The sequence below is a fragment of the Cnephaeus nilssonii genome, assembly GCF_951640355.1.
Source record: "Cnephaeus nilssonii genome assembly, chromosome: 11".
Classification (NCBI taxonomy): domain Eukaryota; kingdom Metazoa; phylum Chordata; class Mammalia; order Chiroptera; family Vespertilionidae; genus Cnephaeus; species Cnephaeus nilssonii.
Window position 1 is genome coordinate 87,627,452 of NC_137082.1, and position 24,800 is coordinate 87,652,251.

Here is a 24,800-nt window from a genome sequence, read left to right on the forward strand (position 1 = left end):
ACCGACGGACCGGAGACTTGGCCGCACGGGGCATTGATCGCGGGTGCCTGGCCGGACCCCCCCTCCCTCCCCCATTCCTTCCCCGCCCCGAGACGGGCTCCGGCGGCGGCGGCGGCGGCGGCCGGGACCTCGCGTGCCCGCATCGTGGCGGGGGCTGCCTTTTTCATGAGCCCGGGGTGAACAGGTGCGAAGCGCGCGGGGAGCCTCGGGCGGCCGCCCGGCGGGCGCGGGGAGCATGGAGAGCGAGCGCGACATGTACCGCCAGTTCCAGGACTGGTGCCTCCGGACTTACGGGGACTCGGGCAAGACCAAGACGGTGACCCGCAAAAAATACGAGCGGATCGTGCAGCTCCTCCACGGCTCCGAGTCCAGCTCCACGGACAACGCGAAATTTAAATTCTGGGTGAAGTCCAAGGGCTTCCAGCTGGGCCAGCCCGAGGAGGTGCGCGCGGGCGGCGGCGCCAAGCCGGTGCTCTACGTGCCGGTCAAGACCACGGTGAGTGCCGCGCCCGCCTCGGTTGTTTGTCTGCGGCGGCCGCCCTGCCTGCGGGGAGGGGGCGCGGGGGAGCGGGGGGAGCCGCGAGCCGCGAGCCACCGTTGGCTCGTGTGCCCCCTCCCTCCGCAACCCCCTCCCCCAGTCGCCCCCACTCTCAGCAGCCAGGCGGGTCCCCCCCCCCCACCCCCAACCCGCGCGGAGGCTTTGTGGTCCTTTATTTTAAAGCGGCAGCGCCGCTCCGAGCCCGCCGCCCGCCCCTCGCGTGCGCCCCCGCTGCGGGACGCGCTGCCGCCGCCTCCTGCCTCCTGCCTCCGGCCCGGGGTCGGGCGGCGTCCCGCGCCCCCGGTGCGGGGCCATTGTCCCGGGTCCCGCCGGGCGCCTGGCGCGTGTCCGCCTTCGCCGCCGCGCGTGCAGGCCGCGCCGGAGCCCCAGCCGCGCGCGCTCCGCGCAGACGATTCTGATCGATAGGCTGCGGTGTCTCCTTATTGGTACAAAGCCCGAATGTGGCGCTCGCCGTGCCCGCGGGGTCCCCTCCCCGACGCGGCCAGGTTTTACTGTCGCCGAGCCGCCCGGGAGGCGCGCGGCGGTCCGGTGGCCGCGGCGGCCCCCGGAGGTCCTGCCTGGACCGCTTAGGTTGTAGATGAGGTTCTGGAATCACGCCTCCCCGCCCCCACCCCCTTCCCCGCGTCCCCCTTCCACAAAGGAAGGCGCCGCTACGCGGTGAGCCACAAAGAGAGATGGGCCGGGGCGCCGTCCGACGGGGCCGGCGGTGGCGTCTGCTCCGGGGATGGCACTAGCCCCGTGGCCGCGCCGCGCTGGGCCCGGGCGCTGCAGGGTGGCGGCGCGGGGCGCCCCGTGGGTCCGCCTCGCCGGGCGGCCGGGAGCGGCGGCAGTTTCCTTTGAGAGAAGATGGGGACCGGTAGGATCTCAGGTCAGATCCCCGAGACCTCGCTCTCCATCGCGCCACGGTGGGTACCGGCCCGGAGGGGGGCGGGGCGGGTGTGTGGCATCCTGTGCCTTTCTGCCTGGCCTTGGGGCTGCTCTTCCTGCCTCCGACTGTAACGGTTTCCCTGCAGCCTTCCTGGAGGGCGCTGGAGAGGAGGGGTGTGGAGAGCCATTCTTCCCTCTCCAACGGTGCCTGTTCCATTGGACAGAGGCTTAGGAAAGGTTTTCCAAGGGCTCTTGGGAGGATTCTTTGAGGTTTGGAAAACAGTTGGTGGCTTCCCGAGGTTCGGTGTAGGTGTTTGAAGGAAGTGTATTTGTTTTGGAATTTCTATGAGAAGTGGAAATGAAGGTGAAGGGAGACACATCAAAGTTCTGCTGTGTTGTTGTTTTTTTAATGTGATTGTTGGAAGTTTCCAGGAAGTCATTTGTAAATGCAGCTTTCTTGAACATGTGGCGTTGCTAAAGAAAATGCTGAGATGACTGTCTTGTTTCACTGAACAATGAGGGGGAGATGGCCATGGATTAAAACTGAGGCTCATTTACAGCGGGATGAGCCTCGAAGTCTGTTGTAGCCAATGAAGTGTTTTGATTCATTTGTATTAGGAGGAGCATTAAGAACCCGATTTAAAAAACAACATATTATTGTTAGACAGAATTGGAATTCAGAGCATCAGACTGTATTTTCCTTTGGGCAATATTGAGGTAATTAAATGAATAGAATAATTAAGATCTATTTACCTAAATATGATTTAATAATATTGTATATGTTTTTTAAAACATTGCTAGCTGGGAAGTTTGTTTTTCATTCTTTTCATGTTACCTGCTGATAGCTTCCCCTGGTCCAGTAAGTTTATACTTGCATAAATTTGGTTATATCCACTATGTATAAGACATTAATTAAAAATTCTAAATAATATAAATTCTGTAATGGTTACCGAGGCACTGAGATACACATGGATGCCAGTAATTCAAACCAGCATTCTTATACTCAGATACACACATTTTCATTTGAAAATTAATGCAGCGTTGTTAAAGAATTACTGCTAATACACCTAATATAGCGTCACAACTCCTGGGTTACGAATAAAGAAACACTTTTTTTTTCTTTTCAGTAAAAGATTCCACATATTTATGGGGAGAAAATGTAATCCATCAATTGATATTCTTGGTTAACAGTTTCCATGGAGTATTTAAAAGCCCTGCTCTTCATTCAAGGCTGTTTTGAAATGTTGGAGAGGTGTTTAATTCATGACTCTTCTGTTGCTCTTTATGAAATTTTTATGCTGCTCCAGACAGAATCATAGGCTCCTCCTTCTCTGGGAGACAGCCAATCGTCATTTCAACAAGTTAAAAAAAAAAAATGATCCCTTTTTAGCCAGTGTTTCCCCACATCTCAAATTATTTCCTCCTTAGAAATACCTTGATTTTTTTTAATAGCCAGAGTGCAATCACCAGAGAATCAGAAACCATATTTTCTTTTCCTTCAAAGGCATACATGGGTTGAAGTAAAATGCTGTATTTGAATAGTATTTTCAAGTAGACCGAGACTCATTCCAGCTACTTGAAGCTGGCTTGCTGTCAGTGAGAGAGATTTGCACCTGAGGTTGCTGTTGATAATTAGACATCATTACTGCTGAGAAAAGGGAGAGAGGGAAGGGGAGAGGACAGGCTGTGGCTAATTAACTGCTTGTGTTTAATGAAAGAAAGGGAGACTGATAGCGACTGGGAGGTTGGTTGTACTAGGAGAGAGCAGACACCCCACACACAGTTAATTGAAACAATATCTTTCAATCCGAAAGAAGCTAGGCTCTACCTCTTATTTTCCCCAAAGAATATAGATGTAGCGTTGAGAATATGCTTTCTTCTAAAGCTCATATTTAACCGATGATAACATCAAGCGTCAGCTGGCTTAAAATAAAAAATATGTAGAATACTGGAAAAAATAAAAATGCCCTTTAATATTGGTCCTGGCCATGGCTAATGCTGAGAGGACATATCTCTCACTGTTTAGATTACTTCGTGGCTGAGGAGATACTGATTGGTCACCAAGCAACAGCATCCTGCAACTCAGCCATTTTAGGCCTAGGGGGGACCTGTTTGCGTGTGCACGCAGGCGCACACGTGTACACACACACACACACACACACACACAGCTTGTGGAGCATGGCATCTAGGTTTTTTCCCATACTACCACTTCTATTTTCACATGTTCTTTCACTAAAGGTGTCAGGAATTTAGAAGAATGGCATGCTGAATAACTAACTTATGATAGTTCTGTAAAAGATATAGCAAGTTTCTGACACTGGTTCCAAAAAATGTTTAATCAGTGATCATTTTATTTTATTTATTTTTTTAAGTATATTTTATTGATTTTTTTTACAGAGAGGAAGGGAGAGGGATAGAGAGTTAGAAACATCGATGAGAGAGAAACATCGATCAGCCGCCTCCTGCACACCTCCTACTGGGGATGTGCCCGCAACCAAGGTACATGCCCTTGACCGGAATCGAACCTGGGACCTCTCAGTCCACAGGCCGATAACTCTGTTCACTAAGCCAAACCAGTTAGGGCAATCAGTGATCATTTTAAATTAGCATTACTATGGTTACTCTAATTTACAAAGTTAAGAGTTCTAGTTTAATTTGTTTTTAGCAACTTTTCGTCTTGATGGACATTTTTTGTTTTTCTGGCAGCAATTAGTTGAAACAGCACACAATTGAAACTACCAAAACACATTATACCACTTGATATTATGAAAAGTAAATTTGGAAAATAACCAGAAAACTCATTAAGGCTTTCCATTAGTCGTGTGACTCACGCATTATAGTGTATTTGTAAAAAGCCCCCTACACTGTATAGAGCAATAGGAAATTTGGTGAACTCGCATTTTTATTTGTTTTCCAGTCTTACTCAAACAGGCTAATGAATATCCAAACCGTAAAATCAGGTAACGTGAGTGATGCTTTTCGTGACCTGTGTGTGTAGGGACAGACACTTGCATCTAATTTTTGCCTTTCATGTATTGTTCCCTTCTATTTATTCCACTGGGGAACATGAAATTATTTTTTTATCCAGAGAGGAAAATGCATTATCTGTAGTATACCATTTAAAAAGGCTGATTTATTCAGTTCTGCAATCATGTAGCCGTAGATTTCACATTGTTCTTGCTGTGCATGCTACTAATTGTTACTGTACAGTAATTAGAATAAATATTCATGGACTGGTTCATGTATAGTAACTGGTTTTTTGTTTGTTTCATTTTCTCTGTTTTTGGTTATAAATTCTTGAGGCTACATCAGATGGAAGGAAATAATGCCTCATACAGAGTCTGTATACATCCTACCTGGCCTAACTTCATGCCTAAGGCATATATCACATATATTAGGCCTTGATCTGGATGCTATAGAACTTTCAGAAAACAGAGCTGAGGAGTAGCACTAGCTATATATTAGGAGACATTGTATCTATGACAGAGACAAATCATAATTGTAGTCACTGAGACATAAGGGAAATTTTGCTTATCCCCTGATATGTTCACAGTGGGCATCGCTATTGATAACTGATGCATTTTTCTCTGCATTCAAAGTGTTTAGAGACATTCCCTACATAGACTAGGTCTTTGGAGTCAAAAGATTCCCGTATGAATCTCAGCAGTGTAGGTTATTAGTTGACTTTAGTGGCCCCTTACGAGTTGCACTAAGGAATAAATTGTGAATGGCAAGTCCCTAGCACAGTGCCTATGTAAGGCTCTCAGGGAATAGTGGGCACCTTTACTAGAGACCAGTTTGGCATGTGCCGGGGTTCTTGCTCCAGCATTACAAAGGGTTCAGCAATCTGGAGAAAGGCTGTGCATAGATTAAGTAAGAGTCCAAAGACGAAAGATAATTTTGAAAGGCATTGGGGGTCAGAGGAGCTTCAGCTAAAGGAGCTAAAGTTCTCCTTGTCTCAGGACACTTGCTTTTTATTAACACAATTTGTCCTAAGGGAAAGTGGAGATATACACTTCAAAGGGTAGGGTACAGAAGCATTGTCAGATTGGGCAATAGGCTACGGCTATTCAGGTGTTTGGCCAACAGGAGGCAATAACATGGAGATTAAGATGCCCTGAACTGTCTGGCAGCAAACAATCATCCTATTCAGGTTTGGGGGCAGTGCTTTCAGCCATTCTAACAGGTGATTGCATATGTGACTCAGCCCTTGTTGAGTCCCCAAGTTTCATCAACCTTTTGATGAAACTCTTGTAATTATGACATGCTGGAACTGGCTTCCGGCAGGCAGGCATGAGAATTAGGGGTCAAGAGGCTTGTAGATATAACTCACCTGAATATAAGGAGGAAATCAGACCCTATTAATCTATCCTATATAATGAAAGGCTAATATGCAAATCAACCAAATGGCAGAATGACTGGTCACTATGATGTGCACTGACCCCCAGAGGGGCAGACGATCAATGCAGGAGTTGCCCCCTGGTGGTCAGTGTGCTCCCACAGGGGGAGCGCCGCCCAGCCAGAAGCTGGGTTCATGGTTGGCAAGCACAGCAGCAGTGGCGGGAGCCTCTCCCGCCTCCACGGCAGCGCTAAGGATGTCTGATTGATGGCTTAGGCCCGCTCCCCATCAGTCGGACATCCCCCGAGGGGCTCCCAGACTGCGAGAGGGCACAGTCCAGGCTGAGGGGCCCCTCCCCCGAGAGTGCACGAATCTATATAAAAGCCTAAGCAACTGAACGACCAAACGACCAGTTGACCAGTTGCCATGATATGAACTGACCACCAGGGGGCAGACGCTCAAGGCAGGAGCTGCCACCTGGCGGTCAGTGCACTCCCACAGCCAACCTCCTTTGGCCGGCCAACCTCCTGTGGTCCCTTCCCTCAGCCGGCCGCCCCCCCCCCCCATCAGCCTTGATTGGGGGGCTGGCTGGCCAACCTCCCGTGGTTCCTCCCCCAGGCTGGCCCCCCCGTGGCCCTGATTGGGGGGGCAAACCGGACAACCTCCCATGGTCCTTCCCCCCCAGCCAGCTGGCCAACCTCCCATGGTCCCTCCCCCCGGCCAGCTGGCCTCCCAATTGGCCCCGATTGCCGGCCAGGCTGAGGAATCCCACTCATGCACGAATTTATGCACCAGTCCTCTAGTATATGAAGACTACCCCACACTTATTTTCTATAACATCAATTCTTTTTTAAAATATATTTTTATTGATTTGAGAGAGAAAAGGAGAGGGAGAGAGAGAAACATCAGTAATGAGAGAGAATCATTGGCTGCCTCCTGCATGGCCCCTACTGGGGATTGAGCCCCCAACCCAGGCATGTGCCCTGACCAGAATCAAACCCGGGACTCTTCAGTTCACAGGCTGATGCTCTATCCACTGAGTCATACTGGCCAGGGCTGATACCAATTCTTGACTTTTCCATTGGTTCCTTGTCTTACTAGTAACCACAGTAGGATGAGGGGCAAGATTCAGCACTCATATATATTGTTTCTAAACCTCTTGTGCCAGCTAAGATTCAACTTTTAAGGATAGTCTAGACTTTCTGCATAGGATAAAGGAAAGATAGAGAAGCAAGTACAAGGATGTGGCAGCAGAAGTTCTAAGAACGTCTATCCTGTGTAGAGAGCATAAAGACTTTTCCCTAATAGCTGTTGTATTTACTAAGACTCTTTATATCTAACCAGGAGATATGAAAGTGACTCTAATATGTTTTAGATTACATTCATTTTCATATTACTGGGATAACAAGATAAAATATACTTTGGACACATAGATGGCAGGGTATAGATTTTAGAACAAGATTTAAATCCTAGATTTGATATTTACTGGAGCTAGGAGTTAGGGGAAGTTTCTTAAAGATGCAGTTTCTCTTTGTGAATGTCAATAATAATATTTATCTAACTGGCTTTGAATAAGAATAAATAATTATAATTCATAAGCATATAGCATAAACCTAGCACATAATAAATGCTAAAACATAGATACTCTTTTAAATATTATTAAGAAATCAAGAACACCATGATATAATGAAAATTGGGTATATGTTGTAAACTCAAAACATGGTAACAAAGAGTTAAAATACTATATATATATATATATATATATATATATATATGTACACTAGAGGCCCAGTGCATGATTGAATCATGCACGTGTAGGGTCCCCTACATGCTTTCGCTTTTCGCGGTGGAGCTGGGTGCCTGTCCACTGGTGCACCAGGCCTTTCAGAAGCCTCCGGCTCGGCTTCTGAAAGGCCTGGTGCCGGAGCAGACAGGCACCCAGCTCCCCCACTTTTGATGGTCCGCGGCCGCTGAGGGGGGCTACCCTGCTGTTGAGAGGCACAGGGGACGGGACTCCCGCCCCCTGCACCTCTCAACGGCCACTGAGGGGGGCTGCCGCGGACACCTGGCTACCCTGCCTTGAGAGGCGCAGCTGGGTGTCCGCGTCAGGCCCCCTCAGCGGCCGCGGAACTGGCCGTTGAGAGGCGCAGGGGGCGGGAGTCCCGCCCCCTGAGCCTCTCAACAGCAGGGTAGCCCCCCTCAGTGGCAGCGGATCCATGCCTCTCAATGGCTGGATAGGCCACTCCGAGTCCCGCCCCCAGCCTCCCGCCGCCCAATCGTGGGTGTAGCGGAGTGATGGTAATTTACATGTTACTCTATTATTAGATAGGATGTATTATTCAGCTATTTTTTCCTGCCTACTTCATTTTTAGAAAATAAAAATGACTTTGTAAAACCGGTATATTCCCATTATATAAAAAATCTAAGTGAAAAGGAAATAAAGTTGAAAAGTCATACTAAATTGCCCACCTAGATATAACCACCATTAACTAACTATGAGTATTATTATAGATGTCTCTCTAAAGATTTATACCAAAGTATTAGATATAACAATTGATATAATGATTAATATGGGCAGGCAGAAATAATTTTCCAAACCTGGTTGATAATTAGATGCTAATTTAAGTAAGAAGAATAAAAATATTACCAAAATGTAACAAAAGAAAGACATGAAATTCAAAAAATTGCTAATAGAAAAATACTTCTTCCCAGGGGTATTTATTTCTGAAGTTAATAGAAAAGATTAAGAGATGGAATTATTTTTACATATACATTTCAATGTTATACATATCATTGACTTTCTCCTATGGTAGATGAGGAACAAGCCTATTTCACTTGCTACCTCCTTGTTACTTCCTATTTATGTTGTATTACATTTATTATAGTATGATTGTTTTATATTTTATTGTTTTTATTATATTTATTATATCATATTATCTCTCTCTATATAAAAGCCCAATCAATCATTCGACCAGTAGCTGTGGCGTGCACTGACTACCAAGGGGCAGAAGTAAATAAAACATCCAGAGCAAATGCTCCAACCGGTAGGTTAGCTTTCTGCTGGGATCTGGCCAATCAGGACTGGGCGAGACTGGCTGGACACTCCCTGGATGAATCCGTGCACCAGGCTGATTTCAGCCAATCCCCGCAGGCCAGGATGAGGGACCCCAACGGTGCATGATCAGGGCAGGGAGGGACCACAGGAGGGCTCCAGGGCATGTCCAGCCAGGCTCGCCCAGTCCCGATCTGGGCCTATCGGGTCCAGCCGGCTGGAGAGGGACCCCACTGGTGCACGAGTCCGTGCACCGGGCCTTTAGTATATTATAATTGTTTTTACTGTCAAGTATTTTTGTATTTATGTTATAGTATATAATTTAGTTCTCACAATTATTTTTCCTTTGTCTTAATTTCAATGCTTATCCATTCTTTGGCCTGGGTTTCCTTACTTCTGAATCTTTGATTTGATTCATTACTTGATAGACTGTCATTACTGATTTTTTAAAAAATCTCAGGAATGTTTCTTGTGTTCTATTCTTTGAGATCTGTCTGCAATTGAAAATATTTTTCATTTGCCTTTTTTTTCATAAAGTACAACTTAATTAGGTAAACTCTTACCCTTTGCAATAGCATGGATGAACCTGGAGATTATTATGCTAAGTGAAATAAGCCAGTCAGAGAAAGACACATTCCATACGATCTCACTTATACGTGGAAACTAATGAACAAAAAAACTGATGAACACAATAGAACCAGAGGCATGGATACTCAGAACAGACTGACAGCTGTCAGAGTGGGGAGGGGATGATGGGACTGGATGAAAGAAGGCAAAGGGATTTGCCAAGGAACATACATGCATAACTCATAGACACAGACAACAGTGAGGTGATGGTAGAGGGAAGTGGGGGTAAGGGATGGGTGGAGGCGGGGGAAAATAGGGACATCTGTAATAGTGTCAACAATAAAAATAAAGTTAAAATGGATGAATAAATATTTAGGGATGATATTAAAATATACATTTTTGTATTTGCTTATTCAATAGGCCAGGGGTCCTCAAACTTTTTAAACAGGGGGCCAGTTCACTATCCCTCAGACCGTTGGAGGGCTGGACTATAGTTTAAAAAAAACTATGAACAAATTCCTATGCACACTGCACATATCTTATTTTGAAGTAAAAAAAAACAAAACGGCAAAAACACCCGCATGTGGCCCGCAGGCCGTAGTTTGAGGATGCCTGCAATAGGCCATCTCGTATACTCTTTGGGGTATACATATACGAATTTGGAGACAAGTCTTCTAATCCATAGTGACATATTGCTTCACAGCAGAGCACTGTGGTTAAGACCTTACACTTCAGCTAAATATGACCTCCTCTATTACAAGGGGTACCTCCGTACTTTGCCTGCACAATATTGAAGTGAGATCTAAGCCATTCCAACCTGTGACATCCACAAGAGAATTAATGCACTTGGTGTTGGTTCGAGGGAAGAGATTTCATCCAAGGCCTATTCAGGGAAAGGTGCCCAGTTAAGAGCTGACGTGTAGGGTACAGTGGGAAACGAGGTTGGAAAATTAGGCTGGGGAAAAAATGATGCGAACTCTTTTCTGCCATGTTAAAAAGTTTGGACTTCATTCTGTAGGGAGTGGCAGCTACTAAAAGTGTTTAAGCAGGTATGTCATGATTTAGGTCTTCTTAGACGTAGAGGAGAGATGTCTCTCAGTGGTTTATGTTGCAGAATATAAATCAGATGATTAAAGAATAAAAGTTAAATAGTTCCATTGACTCAATATCATATTTGATCTATAGTTATAAATAAATGTTATGTGGGTATTAAAATCAAATTATCAAGCAGTAAATCAATGTAATTCAATATTTGATGTTGCTGTGTAATTGAATCAGCTGTACAGATGTCTTCATTAATTCAAAGAAAATATTAAAAGTAAGATTCTATAAAACTTAAGAAAGAATAGATTTAAGGGCACTTAAAAAGAACATGTATGGATCAATAAGTGGATTTTAGTTTCGTTTGGTTGGGGGCCTAGGAGAAATAATTGTTGACCTCTTAGTTGTTACTACATCAACAATTGCAAAGACTTCCCAAAGAAATCTTTCTAAAAGCCCAAGTAGAGAATTCTATATAGAAGACTTATTCAAGCACAGACCTTCAAAGTAAAGTGAACGTCAATTGAAAAATTTAACACATGGAGTTTATTCTTTAAGGCAATGTTCTAAATCTTATCCCAAGTTGTTTCTTGTTGTTACTTTGATTTTATATCCACGTGTCTGTCTCTGCCATTAAGGGTCTTCCCCATGGTTTTATACTTTGTGGTAGGCAGGATTCTACAATAACTCCCCCTTGGGTGTAGATGGAACCTGTGAATATGATGAGCTATGACTACTGTCTTTCTGTCGTGCTGTCTGGTAGGTACCATTCGCTTTAAGAAAGGGGATCTTTCAGGTGAGTCTGACTTAGTCACACTAGCCTTTTGAAAGAGAGCTTTCTTCCTGGCTCCAGGCAGCATAAGCGAGAGGGTTGCAAAGCCTGAGATGGATTCAATGCAAAGAAGATTCTCTGTTGTTGAGATGGAGGGGGCCGTGTGGTTAGAGCTGACATTGCTGAGAGCATGCTTTGCCACAGCTAGCAACACAGTGGGGACCCAAGTCCTACAACCACAAGGACTTAATTCTGCCAGCAACACAAGGGAGCCTGGAAGTGGATCTTTTCCTAGTTGAGCTTCCAAATAAAAATGCAGCTGGCTGACATCTTGATTCCAACTTCATGAGGACCTGAGCAGAGGACCCATTTGAAATGTGCTGGAATTCTGCCCACAGGAATTGTGAGGTAATAAGTTTGTGATGTTTCAAGCCACCCAATTTGTCACGATCAGTTGTGTAGCAAAAGAAAATGAATGCATAAGCGTTAGGCATTAATTTTCCCAAAAGCATTTGTGCAGTTAAAGCAAGTCTACTCGTTAAAAAACATATTTGACTTAAGATTATTTTTGGTTTAAGATACAGCTGGGAACAATTTAAATGTTCTTTTATCCTAATGTGTTGCCATTTTTATAGTTTTTGATGAGACAGTCATCCATAATTTAGTAAAATATATAATTGTTAACAAATAATTTGAAATATTTAATGATGGCATATATATTATATATATGTAATATATAAATCACCTTTATTTTTCTTCTAATGTTTTAATTTTAAATATTTTTATTTTATTATATTTCATCTATCTGCTAAATAGAACACAATATGGCCTACTGTGTTATCTTTTTGATGAGAGTATGGTGACAGATGAAGGCACATATCAGGAGATTATTATTCACATAATTATATTAATGCATATTTAAAAGTTTTTAAAAAATATTTTTATTGATTTCAGAGAGGAAGGGAGAGAGAAAGATAGATAGAAACATCAATGATGAGAGAGAATCATTGATTGGCTGCCTGATTGAGCCAGTAACCTGGCCCTGCTCCTTACTGGGAATCAAACTGTGACCTCCTGGTTCATAGGCTGATGCTCAACCACTGAGCAACACTGGCCAGGTTTAAGAATTTTTGAAGACAATACATAGAAGAAACTATAACAAAACATAACATTTGTTCTGATCTATAGAAATAACCATTCTATAATTTTATTTTTAAATAATTATCCTATATAATAAAAGGGTAATATGCAAATAGACCAAATGACAGAACAACTGAACAACCAATCAAATCGTAATATGCTAATGATATGCTAAGGCTGCTCAACTGCTTGCTATGACGTGCACTGACCACCAGGGTGCAGACAGTCAACTGGTCGACCAGTCGCTATGACATGCACTGGCCACCAGGGGATAGATGCTCTGACCGGTAGGTTAGCTTGCTGCTGGGGTCTGGCCAATCGGGACTGAGCGAGATGGGCTGGACACGCCCTGGAGCCCTCTTGAGGTCCCACCCCGGCTTGATCGTGCACCAGTGGGGTCCCTCAGCCTGGCCTGTGCCCTCTTGAAATCTGGGTCCCCTCAGGGGATGTTGGAGAGCCAGTTTCAGCTCAATCCCGCAGGCCACTCTCCTTGGGAGGGCGCCAGATGCAGGGCTCATGGCTGGTGAGTGCTGTTGCCGCAGCGTGAGCCTCTCCTGATGGGACTGATGGGGCGCGAGCCCGCGGCAGGCTCAGTGGGGCCGGGATGAGCAGGAGTGGCAGGTAGGAGCTTCAGGTGGCGTTGGACTGTGGGTTTTGGCCGGATCCCTGTAAGCCACCCAGAGGGACCCCGCCCGTGCATGAATTTGTGCACTGGGCCTCTAGTTTTAATATAATACTATACATTTTAAAGAATACGTAATCTATGGGAGTAGAATATGGAAAATAACCATACCAGGTTGATCTTTTTCCGTTGTTAAGATGTCAGAGGGAACTGGAAATGATAGGGAAGGAAAACTACTTTGATTTTCTTCCCTTTTTTCTCTTTGAGGTTTATGCAATAAGCTCTTCTGTCCCACTCTTCCTAATTTTAATCGGGTTCATTGTGGTAGTTCTCACGGCTACTGATTTTCCAAGTGCTTGGAACTGCAAGAAAGCCGGAAGGTTGAGGAGAAGAGTCAGAAATAAGCCCAGGAGTTGAAAGCTTAACTTGGGTAATAATGAGAAGAAATAACCTGTCATAGATAAGGTGACCAGATAGGGCCTTTTTTAAAACGCCGTGGGACGCGGGACAAATTGTTAAAAATCGGGACTGTCCCGCCAAAAGCGGGACGATCTGGTCACCTTAGTCCTAGAGGCAGAGCAGGTGTTCTCAGTAGTAGTCATTCCTTTTCTTTCTTCTTTTCTAAAGTTATAACGCGTTTTCAGAAAATATCACATGGCTATTTGTGTCTCGTCGTTCGGTATGGAGAGAGTAGTCATTGAAGTGAGGTTGGCCGGTGTTTTTTGAAGCTTTGTTGATGTGGTTGGAGTTGGGGTCGGGTGGGGGAGAATAGTCCCGGCCTGAAGTGAGTGGAGGCAGCCTTTCTTTTCTTTTTGTTTTTTTTTAATTTCTTTATTGATTAAGGTATCACATATTTGTCCTCATCCCCCCATTCCCATCCCACACCCCTCCCCACACATGCCCCCACCCCCCTGTTGTCCTTGACCACTGGTTAGGCTCATATGCATGCACACAAGTCCTTTGGTTGGTCTCCCCCTTTACCCCCACCCTTCCCTCCCCTCCCCCTGAGGCCCGACAGTCTGATCCATGCCTCCTTGTTTCTGGGTCTGTTCTTGTTCATCAGTCTATGTTGTTCATTATTTCCCCTAGATGAGTGAGATCATGTGCTATTACAAATGCAGGTTGCCCAGGACCAAACCAGAGGCAACCTTTCCCTGCGTGTTCAGAGGACCTAACTGCAGTTGCCAGATGGTGGAGGGTTTAGGCTTTAATCTAGGGACATGGGTCACGACTGAGTGGCACATGTTAGGATCTAGTGTCCTAGCTGGGCCATATTCGTACTGTGCTGTAACCAATTGACCTAATTAGACGAGATTTTCAAATCTAATATCAAAGGTTTGTTTGTATTGCAGCTGCGGGCCATCCTTCTCCTGCTGGTCTCTGCTGGCCTGCTCATGGGTGTTTACCTGAGGTCACGAAACGAGTTTTGCTCTCTTTGTTAGAGCTCATTTTTCTCTCTGAGAGCTACCATTACAAAACAATTCATTTGCTGATGTGATTGGCCTCACTTACTTGGAATATGTTAATTTAGAGTTAGCGTGAATTTGAACAGGGGTAGAATGCCACTACCTTGAACTACCTGTTAAAGGAGGATTTATCTGCAAATTCATAATTAATAAGATATAGCAAGGGGGCATGCTTATCTTCTATAATGAGAAAAAAAACTTTCCCTTAAACCAGCTCTATCCTCAGATAAACAATTCATATGTCCAATTAATCATAAAATGGCTTTCTACTTAGTACAGTAGGTGTTATGAATTAAGTACCCTTTAGCTAATTTGCATTACTGTGTTTGTTGCCAATGCATAGAGCATTAAGAGTGATGTGTTTCTTGGAACTTCCAAATAAGGAAGATAATATATCCCTCTAGAATTAAAAGTTTAAAATAATCAAAGTTAAGCAATTCAGTGATATTTAAAGTCACTTTTAAAGTGACAGAGCAGGGGGGGGGGGGGGCTAGCCGGTTTGGCTCAGTGGATAGAGTGTTGGCCTGCGGACTGAAGGGTCCCAGGTTCGATTCCGGTCTAAGGGCATGTACCTTGGTTGCGGGCACATCCCCAGTAGAGGGATTCAACCCTGTCTCTGCTTAATTGGCTCAAGTAGTGACAGGCAGCATGGACCCATTGATTGTCTGGTTACATATTCTGGCGACCAGGAAGGGGATGTAAGCAGGGGACTCCTTGGGTGAGTACTGGGGATCCCACTTGCTGCCTGGACCGGGTTTCTCGGGGCTGAGGCCTGGACTCTTATTTGCAGCACCGCCAGGAATTTTCCTGTTCGGAGTCCCAGTCCCAGCCCCAGCCATGCCCGTTGTCTCACCTAAGACCTAAGTTGAATCAAGCGTTTTTGTTTGACAGGAGGAGGAATCAAGCGTGTTTGTATGACATGAGAAGCACGTGCTCCCGCTCGTCTGGGCTTCTTTGTAAGGAAGCATGTACTGTGTATGGCACGGGAGGCATTTCACTGCCTCTGCTCTGGGCGAGCCCGATCAGCTCCGGATGGTAGGAGACCTCCAGTGGCCCTTGGCCTGGTCTCCAAGCCCTTAGTCTGTTCCAAGAACACCACGCAGGATAAATGCCTCAAAAAACATACACACAGGGGTATCATTTTCAAATTACAGAAAACCCAAGATAAGGAAAAAAAAATCCGAAAGAAACCAGAGGAATAAAATCCCTTACCTATATCAGATCAAAGATCAGAATGACATCCAACTTCACAGAAATAATGAGTTAAGTAAAAAAGAAATATCTAAGGAGTTATAAAATTGTGTTTTTGTACCATATATGATTAAATCACAGTCATTCAATTTAGAGGAAATAGTCATCTGTTGGATATTATTTCCTGAACCTTTAAGTGTGGCTTCTCTAAGGCAAAATCAATGTGACATAAACTATTGCAGGGGAAAAGGCTCTTCCTGAGTGATTCTGTAAAGACCAAGAACTCTTTCCATTGTATGGGAATTCACTGCAAATTCCTGTTTTGCAGTGAAAGGGTGACTTAAATCTCCAGAGAAATATTTGCTTGAAGACCCTCAAATGCCTGCTGTGAACATCTGCTCAAAATTCATGTTGTATTGACAGTTCAGTGATGGCAACTTCTCCTCTAGGACAAGCCACTTAGTTTATTGTTTAGTGAATTAGAGTGTGTTCTAAAACCAGTTTGTGATTCTAACTCTGTGAATCTGACTCTAATGGTTTAAGATGTGAATGTGTGTGGTTTCCAGTCCCAAATGGCTCTGAGGAGCAATTTCCTTACTTTGATTAAAACAAGATGATGGAGTCCTTGTAATCTAGTTGACTGTCCTTGGTACTTCTTTGTGCACGCATGTAAGCAGCCGTCTCCTCCTAACTTTAAGATTTCATGAACCAGATACAATAGTAGAGATGATTTCTCTGTGTCCTAGAGGAATATAAAGGAAACACTATTTTCAGCAAGGACATTTCTGAAGGGAATCTGTTATTTAATAATAAATGCATTCTTTCCAAACATAAGAAGAGAACAAAGGTGCATGACATGGTGCATAATGACCTTTTTTTTTTTTTTTTGTCAGAAAATGAGATTTTATTACCTTTTCTGGGTCTCCGTGAATACATCTATTTCCTGTGTGGTCTTCCATAGTTATCTAGTTTTTTAAGTGGGAAAGTTGGGTGGGGATTAGATTGGAGATTAGAAAAATAAGTTCATAATATATGGGCAGAGGTTTTTAAAAAAACAAAATATTAATCCACTTTTGCACCTGATGTCAATGTCATGATATTTCACCTTACTGGAGTAATGCTAGCAAGGAATTCCAGACAGGGAGACACTTATTAAGATTTCAGATATCTTGGCCAATGTTAATGGAGAATAAAATGCATACAACCACTTATAAAATTGGCATAATTGGCCTCAATGCAATGCCAGCATAAAAGCTTATTTTGGTACACACAGGTGCATAGCTAAATTGCATACGTCTTGGGAAAACTAACGTGCTTTACAGACACTGAGACTTAAAGGAAAACCTGGTGGTATGACTTTAGAAGGATACTATCTATCAATAGACATAAAATTTACACAAGCTCAATTTGGCCTTTTCATTATTTTGCATTAACAGAAGCATCAAGATTTGCAACTTCTGTTTTTACTTGGCTGCTGGGATTTTTCTGTTGATAAATATTAATTTGGTATTTGTGACTCATCCTTAGATTATTCTTTTTATTAATTTCAGCTTTGAGAAAGAGTAATTTGCAAGGGCATATACAGGTCAGAAATAAAACCCATAAAATTTGCATTTGAGAGAAAGAATGCAGTCATGCTTTAGTATTTCATAAAAACTCTCTCAATAATTTCTGATAAAGTGCCATTTTCAATATTATTTGTAAGATTTTACACAAACCTGTAATCACAAGAATCTGGTAAGTCATTTGAAAATCCCCTTTTCACTGTAAACTTCTGTTAGTTTGAATTAATTAGGTTGGAGTCAGTTAAATATCTGTATGTTAAGTCTTAGCTCTTTAAAATATATTTGCATTTAGGTGTGTAATCTCTATTAAATTACATGCAAAAATAATCTACAGTCTTATTCAAAAACTGCTGAAGCTGAGAGAGCTAATATAGTAGCCCTTGGAAAATGATTAAGATGGGACAAAATGAGTAACATATTTTTAAAATATATATATACTTTTATTGATTTTTTACAGAGAGGAAGGGAGAGGGATAGAGAGTTAGAAACATCGGTGAGAGAGAAACATCGATCATCTGCCTCCTGCACACCCTACTGGGTATGTGCCCACAACCAACGTACATACCCTCAACCAGAATTGAACCTGGGATCCTTGAGTCTGCAGGCCAACACTATCCACTGAGCCAAACCAGTCAGGGCAAAGTAACATCTTTTTATGGAAAATTAAAAGATACATAAGTTTAACCAAAATGTTGGCTACATTTCTTTCTTCTTCTACCTGCTTCCCTTAATAGTCAAAACAGTAAATTTCAAAGAGCTACACACCCATGAGAGCTCTTTGTGAAGATGCCAACAAAGTCTTCTGAATACGTTTAGGTAAAAATCTAGCCAAGATTTAAGAGCTTTAATAGACTATCTGGACATAGTGGAGAGATTTACATACGATGTTCTAGCACAGCATAATACACAGCGCCTCACTTATACAAGCTAATAATTGCAGAAGAAAAGTGACGTGTGTGTGTGTGTGTGTGTGTGTGTGTGTGTGTGTGTGTAGATGAAGTTTGAACAATGTCGGGTAAATTAGGCACATCTAGACATGTGGCAGACTTATGGACAGCCCCCCGACCCCCATTTCTCTCTGGCCCATCTCTGCTGGCAGAGCCTGCTCCCCACGTGAAGGTTGAATATGCTTGTATATTTGTTTTCCCAGCTTCCCTGTAGCTAGGGCATTGGAATAGAAACTCAATCTGGCCAGTGGAAGCTAGGGAAAGTCTTTTGTGAGGTTTCAGGAAAGTTATTTTTCCATCAATAAGCAAAGATAAAACGTGTAAGACACTCTTCGTTGCTGGGAGCGGTGGTGTGGACCGTCTTCCAGTCGCCAGAGTGAGAGCTGGCGTGGGGTGATGAGAGGAGACCCATGGGAAGCACCTACTTGGAGCAGAATAACATCTCCTTGACTCAGAACCAAATCTGGAACAACATTGCCCCCGGGAATTTTTGTGTGCAAAATCTTAATTGTATAAATAATTTAAGACAGCTATTTTGCTTATTACAGCAAAATCATGTTAACTGACACATGTCAATTGTTCTCATTATATTTAATATGTGCCTGTGTATATGTTGTAAATCAGTGAAGTTATTAGAATTGGGTACAGATGCACTCAAGTATTTATGGCATTTTCTTGCTTTATCTCCTATGTCCAGAGCCTCCTGAAACTATATCCATAGTGAAATCGCCATATTTTTAGGATAACAAAGCTAAACTTGGGTTCTCATGCCTGCGCTATGATTGCAAATGAGTTTATTAGGTTATTCAGTGATTATTGAGCAGTATCTCCATGCTTTGCAATAACATAGGAAACTTTTGATACAATGAAGCCTGTTTGGCTATTTGGCTTTTAGCATGGTTTTGTAACTGCATATAAAACAGTTTTACATCATAGCTCTGTATAAAATATCACAGACAGTTGTTTTAAAATACAAAGTAGTTCCTATAATATATTGATGTGAATGGAGTCATACTACATTTTTAGAGTGGGAAATAAATATACAACCATAATAAAATGCAAAGTAACTTTGAAGTTATTGTCAAAACATGGTTACATGTATATTTAAATAAAATGTTATTTAAGTTTTAAACTATCAAAACCTAAAGTTGCATTCACTATTTTGTATATTAGCATGGTCTTTGGACTCTTTCCTTGCAAATTCACTCAGGTTATGAGTGTGTAGCTCAAGGAGGAGGAAGAAACCGTGACTCCCTCTAAACGGATAAATCCTACCAACAATTAACAGCACGCATCTTACTCGTGGTAACTGGGTCATTCATTTTCATATGTAATGGACAGTACATCCATTCATACAAATATTGAGTATGTGAACATAATAGAATTGTACTGAACTTAAACTTATTTGACATTTATTTATGGCAGAGCATTTGAGAGGTATAAAAATCATTTATATCATTTGTCCAGTTGCGTTACATTTTAAGAAACTATGGTAATTTATATTCCAAGCTTATATTTGCATGTGATCTGTTACAGATGGCCTGTAGCCATCCTTATTAAGAGATAAGCATTTTCAGCTCTTGTAAATTTTGGTGAATGAATATCAATCTGTTTTGCCTTTTTATATAGACTATAATTTCAGATGAAAGCCTTATGTTTATAAATCTGAATTCCTGCCAAAATAGAGATGCTGAAATTCATTTGGATACTACCTGTGTGCAGTAGAATGTGTGTGTGTGTGTGTGTGTGTGTGTGTGTGTGTGTGTACTAGAGGCCCAGTGCACGAAATTTGTGCACGGGGGGGGGGGGGGGGCTGTCCCTCAGCCCAGCCTGCACCCTCTCCAATCTGGGACCCCTCGAGGGATGTCCGACTGCCCGTTTAACATGATTCCACAGATCAGGCCTAAACGGGCAGTCGGGCATCCCTGTCACAATCCAGAACTGCTGTCTCCCAACTGCTCATCTGCCTGCCTTCCTGATTGCCCCTAACCGCTTCTGCCTGCCAGCCTGATCACCCCCTAACCACTCCCCTGCCAGCCTGATTGATGTCTAAACTGCTCCCCTGCCAGCCACTTTGCCCCCAACTTCCCTCCTCTGCCGGCCTGGTCACTCCTAACTGCCCTCCCCTGCAGGCTTGATCACCCTCAACTGCCCTCCCTTGCAGGCCTAGTCCCTCCTAACTGCCCTCCTCTGCTGGCCTGATCACCCACAACTTCCCTCCCTTGCAGGCCTGGTCCCTCCCAACTGTCCTCCCCTGCTGGCCATCTTGTGGTGGCCATCTTGTGTCCACATGGGTGCAGGATCTTTGACCACATGGGGGCAGCCATCTTGTGTGTTGGAGTGATGGTCAATCTGCATATTACTCTTTTATTAGATAGGATAGAGGCCTGGTGCACGGGTGGGGGCCAGCTGGTTTGCCCTGAAGGGTGTCCCAGATCAGGGTGGGGGTCCCTTTGGGGCATGGGGCAGCCTGGGCGAGGGGCCTGTTGTGGTTTGCAGGCCGGCCACGCCCCCCAGTGACCCAAGTGGAGGCCCTGGTATCTGAGATTTATTTATCTTCTACAATTGAAACTTTGTAGCCTGGAGTGGAACCAAGCCTTCTGCTCACTCCATGGCAGCAGCCATTTCGGTTGGGATTTATTTATCTTCTATAATTGAAACTTTGTAGCCTTGAGTGGAGACCAAGGCAGGCCAGAGCTGCAGAAGCTTGGCTTTCTCCATCACTGGCGAAACCCAAGCTTCCCTCCTGCTCTCTCTGTGGCTGCAGCCATCTTTGTTGGGTTAATTTGCATACTCGCGCCTGATTGGCTGGTGGGTGTGGCTTGTGGGCGTGGCTTGTGGGTGTAGCAGAGTGATGGTTAATTTGCATATTACTCTTTTATTAGATAGACTATACATACATACATATATATATATATATATATGTATATATATTTATTTTTCTCTACTATTTAAATTGTAACTTAAGCAACCATAGTTCAATATGTAGTTTATATAGTTTAGATTGGAAATCTGGTGAGGTCAAAGCAATAAGCAAAAAGATGGTTAAGAATGCATCTCCAAGCCAAGTGTCAATGTGAATTTTCTGGATTCAAATATTTAACCATATGTGAGAAATGGAAATAAAAAATTTTGAACTCAAAGGATTTAACCTTAGTCTTTTCAAATCAATTTACTCCAAAACTAGAGTAACAATTTAAAATATACCAAATGGCATATGATCTTGAAATATTTTATTAGCTATCAAGGAAAAACTTAAATGTGTATCTTGATAATCATTAACATTATGGTAACAGGAGAACATTCGACTTTGGGTGGTGGGCACACTGTGCAATATACAGATCTTGGAACATAGAAACCCACACCTGACACCTGAAACATATATGTTTGGGTTGACCAATGTCACCCCAATAAATTTAATCTAACAAAATAACATTATTGGTAATAGAAACTGTTTGATTTGCTCACAATATACAGGGGTGACAGTGGCAATATAGTACAATAATCTCTATAATAAAGAGCCAGGGTGTAACAACCGATCACGACCAAAGGCTGACCATCCGGAAGTCAGCGCTGGGTTGCCATGGCGACCCAGCACTGAGTACTGTGACTGTAGACCTGGTGACCCAGCAGTGACTTCTGTGGGGGCTGCGATTCAGGCTCGGAAAGAGACCTGAAGAGAGAAGCAGGGGCTGATCTGTAGCGTCTGTGGCAGCTTTTGACCAGCACTTGCCTCTTTCTTTCCCTCCAAGCCTAGCCAGCAGCCTTGCCTCCATTTCTCTTCCAGCCTCCACTGGGGCTGCTGATCACCACTGCCTTTCTAATGAGGCCCTGTTGATAGGCCCAGAGATGCTGACTGGCATAGAAACTGACGATTCAGAACCAAATCTGGGTCAACTGTGAGGAGCCAATAGCTGCCTAGGAGGTGGAGCTTTTGATACTGACTGGCATAGAAACTGACCAATTAGAATCAAATTGGCCAGCAGAGGAGGGCAGTTGGGGGTGAGATCAGGCTGGCAGGGGAGGGCAGTTGGGGCAACCAGGCTGGCAAGGGGAGGGCAGTTGGGGGCAAGATCAGGTCAGCAGGGGAGGGCCAATGGGGGCAAGATCAGGTCGGCAGGGGAGGGCCATTGGGGGCGAGATCAGGCCAGAAGGGGAGGGCCTTTGGGGATGAGATCAGGTCGGCAGGGGAGGGCAGTTGGGGGCAACCAGGCTGGCAGGAGAGGGTAGTTGGGGGTGAGATCAGGCCTAAACCGGCAGTTGGACATCCCCCAAGGGCTCCCCGATTGGAGAGGGTGCAGGCTGGGCTAAGGGAACCACCCCCTCCATGTACGAATTTTGTGCACCGGGCCACTAGTTAGTAAATAATAATACAAGAATAAACTCTGTGTTTCAGGTACTCACGACTATAAACCTTCTTTTGCCAGTCCCTGTATTACTTACTCTAGAATAGTGCCCAGTATATAGTAAACACTCAATAAATGTTTGGTGAATGAATTAACTTGGAAAGTCAAATTGCCGTTGCTCAAGGTTTGGGGAGGTCATCCAGCTCATGTCCCCTTTAATCTCTCGCCATCAGACAAGCAACATCCCAGCAGTCATACACAAGGCCATTTGGGGTCACAAATGTATATTGTGATGAGAAAGAACATCATCTGTGAATAAATACTATATGAATATATTTTTGCAAATACTCAAAATTACAACTCTAATAATGATTAATTCCAGCATTGTTTCCTAGAGTCCTCCAAGGGAGAATGCATCCTTACAATCAATTGACAATTCTTTTTAATTCCTTCCCTTTTTTTCTTTTTTACTTGAATCCCAGCACTTATTCAATAACTAATTCAAGGCATTATAGTACATTCAGTGGGTGACAAAAAGATGAATAACTTTGGCTATCCTTAAGAAGTTAGTAATTAAAGTGAAGATATAATGTGTATAAAAGTAGTTGCAATACTGCCTTGCGGAGTGGCTCAGTGGTTGAGCGTCAACCTAGGAACCAGGAGATCACAGTTGGATTCCAGGTCAGGGCACATGCCCAGGTTGTGGGTTTGATCCCCCAATGTGGGGCATGCAGGAGGCAGCTGGTATATACCTTCCTCTCTGAAATCAATAAAAAAAATATTTTAAAAAAATCCCTAATATGGATAAACAAGAAGGTGTAGAGGTCGGATAACACAATTACTAATGGATGAATTTATTCACCTAATTCCTAGCCCCCCCCCCCCTTTTATGGTCGTTTTATGCTTTATTAACTAGAGAAGATCCTTGAATGTTCAAATAAGGAATTTAGACTTTACTCAGTTGTCCATTGGTTTTAATGTTGGAGAATGGTAAAGAAAACATGATCTTAAGATCTGTATGATAAAGTGAACAGAATGGATCATGGACAAAGTGGACAGACTGAAACATGGAGAACACTGTTATTTTGGTAGGGCAGACCTGAGCTAGGGTGGCGTTAGTGGAAAATGAAAAGATAGACTTGGCATGAATTTGGATTTGGCATCGTCGTCATTGTGCCATAGACAACTTATAAAGACTGATTGTGCAAAAGTAGCAGAACATGGAGTTTGGGGTTGAAGTAGATACTGTTTTATTATGCAACTATCATATTAGCTCTTACAATAAGCCCTATTATCCTTTTAAAACATGTTTATTTTCTTTTTTTAATATATTTTTATTGATTTCAGAGAGGAAGGGAGAGGGGGAGAGAGAGAGAGAGAAACATCAATGATGAGAGACAATCATTGATTGGCTGCCTCCTGCACGCCCCTACACTGGGGATCGAGCCCACAGCCCAGGCATGTGCCCTTGACCGGAATCAAACCTGGGACCTTTGAGTCCACAGGCTGACGCTCTATCCACTGAACCAAACTGGCCAGGGCTGTTTATTTTCTTTATAGTTAGGTTTAGACTAGAGGCCTGGTGCACGTATTCATCCACCGGTGGGGTCCCTCGGCCTGGCCTGTGCCCTCTTACAATCCAGCCAGGGAGGGACCATGGGAGGTTGGCCAGCTGGGGAGGGACCATGGTAGGGCTCACCCAGTCCTTATAGGCCAGAACCCAGCAGCAAGCTAACCTACTCATTGGAGCGTCTGCCCCCTGGTGGTCAGTACGCATCATAGCAACTAGTAGAACGGTCGAACGAATGGGCGCATGAACGGTCGGACACTTAGCATATTACGCTTTTATTACGTAGGATTGCAACTAAACATGTTTTTAAAAGGATAATAGGGCTTTAATATTGACAGTGGGTGAGGGAGGAAGAACAATAGACTCGGAGGTTGAGCCTGGATTTTTGGTGCAATGGGGTTACAGGCAGCAGGGGAGACTTGAGGCAGGTTTATGTCTGATGTATGTAGAACACGTAATGTGTTTGTTTTGGAAACAGGAAACTTGAAGATTCTTAACACGTAAGTGAGAAATTTCTAGCAAGGAATTAGCAATAAAGAGTGAACAATTCAGAGAAGTCCAAACTGGTTTGCAAGTCATGATTATACAAGTTGCGAACTTGGTGGAGTCAAAAGTATGAAGGTGAGTAAAGAAAAGGACAAGAGAAATATGCACACTTAAGTCCTGTGAACTTTTGTTGGGCATGTATCCGTTCTCAGCTATTCTAGGTGTGTGATAGTCAAAGGATTCTGTTCTTATACATTCTCACTTCCATTT

At 43.7% G+C, this 24,800-nt stretch overlaps 1 protein-coding gene across 4 annotated transcripts in view; it reads left to right on the forward strand.

The window, feature by feature from the left end:
• Nucleotides 1-235: 235 nt before the first annotated feature.
• NOL4 (nucleolar protein 4) overlaps nt 236-24,800 on the forward strand; it is a gene marked incomplete at both ends in the record, with an annotated part of 223,237 nt that continues 198,672 nt past the window's right edge. For all 4 annotated transcript variants that reach the window (XM_079785152.1, XM_079785151.1, XM_079785153.1 and 1 more), the window contains one exon: nt 236-496. In XM_079785152.1, the coding sequence (XP_079641278.1) occupies nt 236-496 (261 nt within the window). The remainder of the gene's footprint in view (nt 497-24,800) is intronic.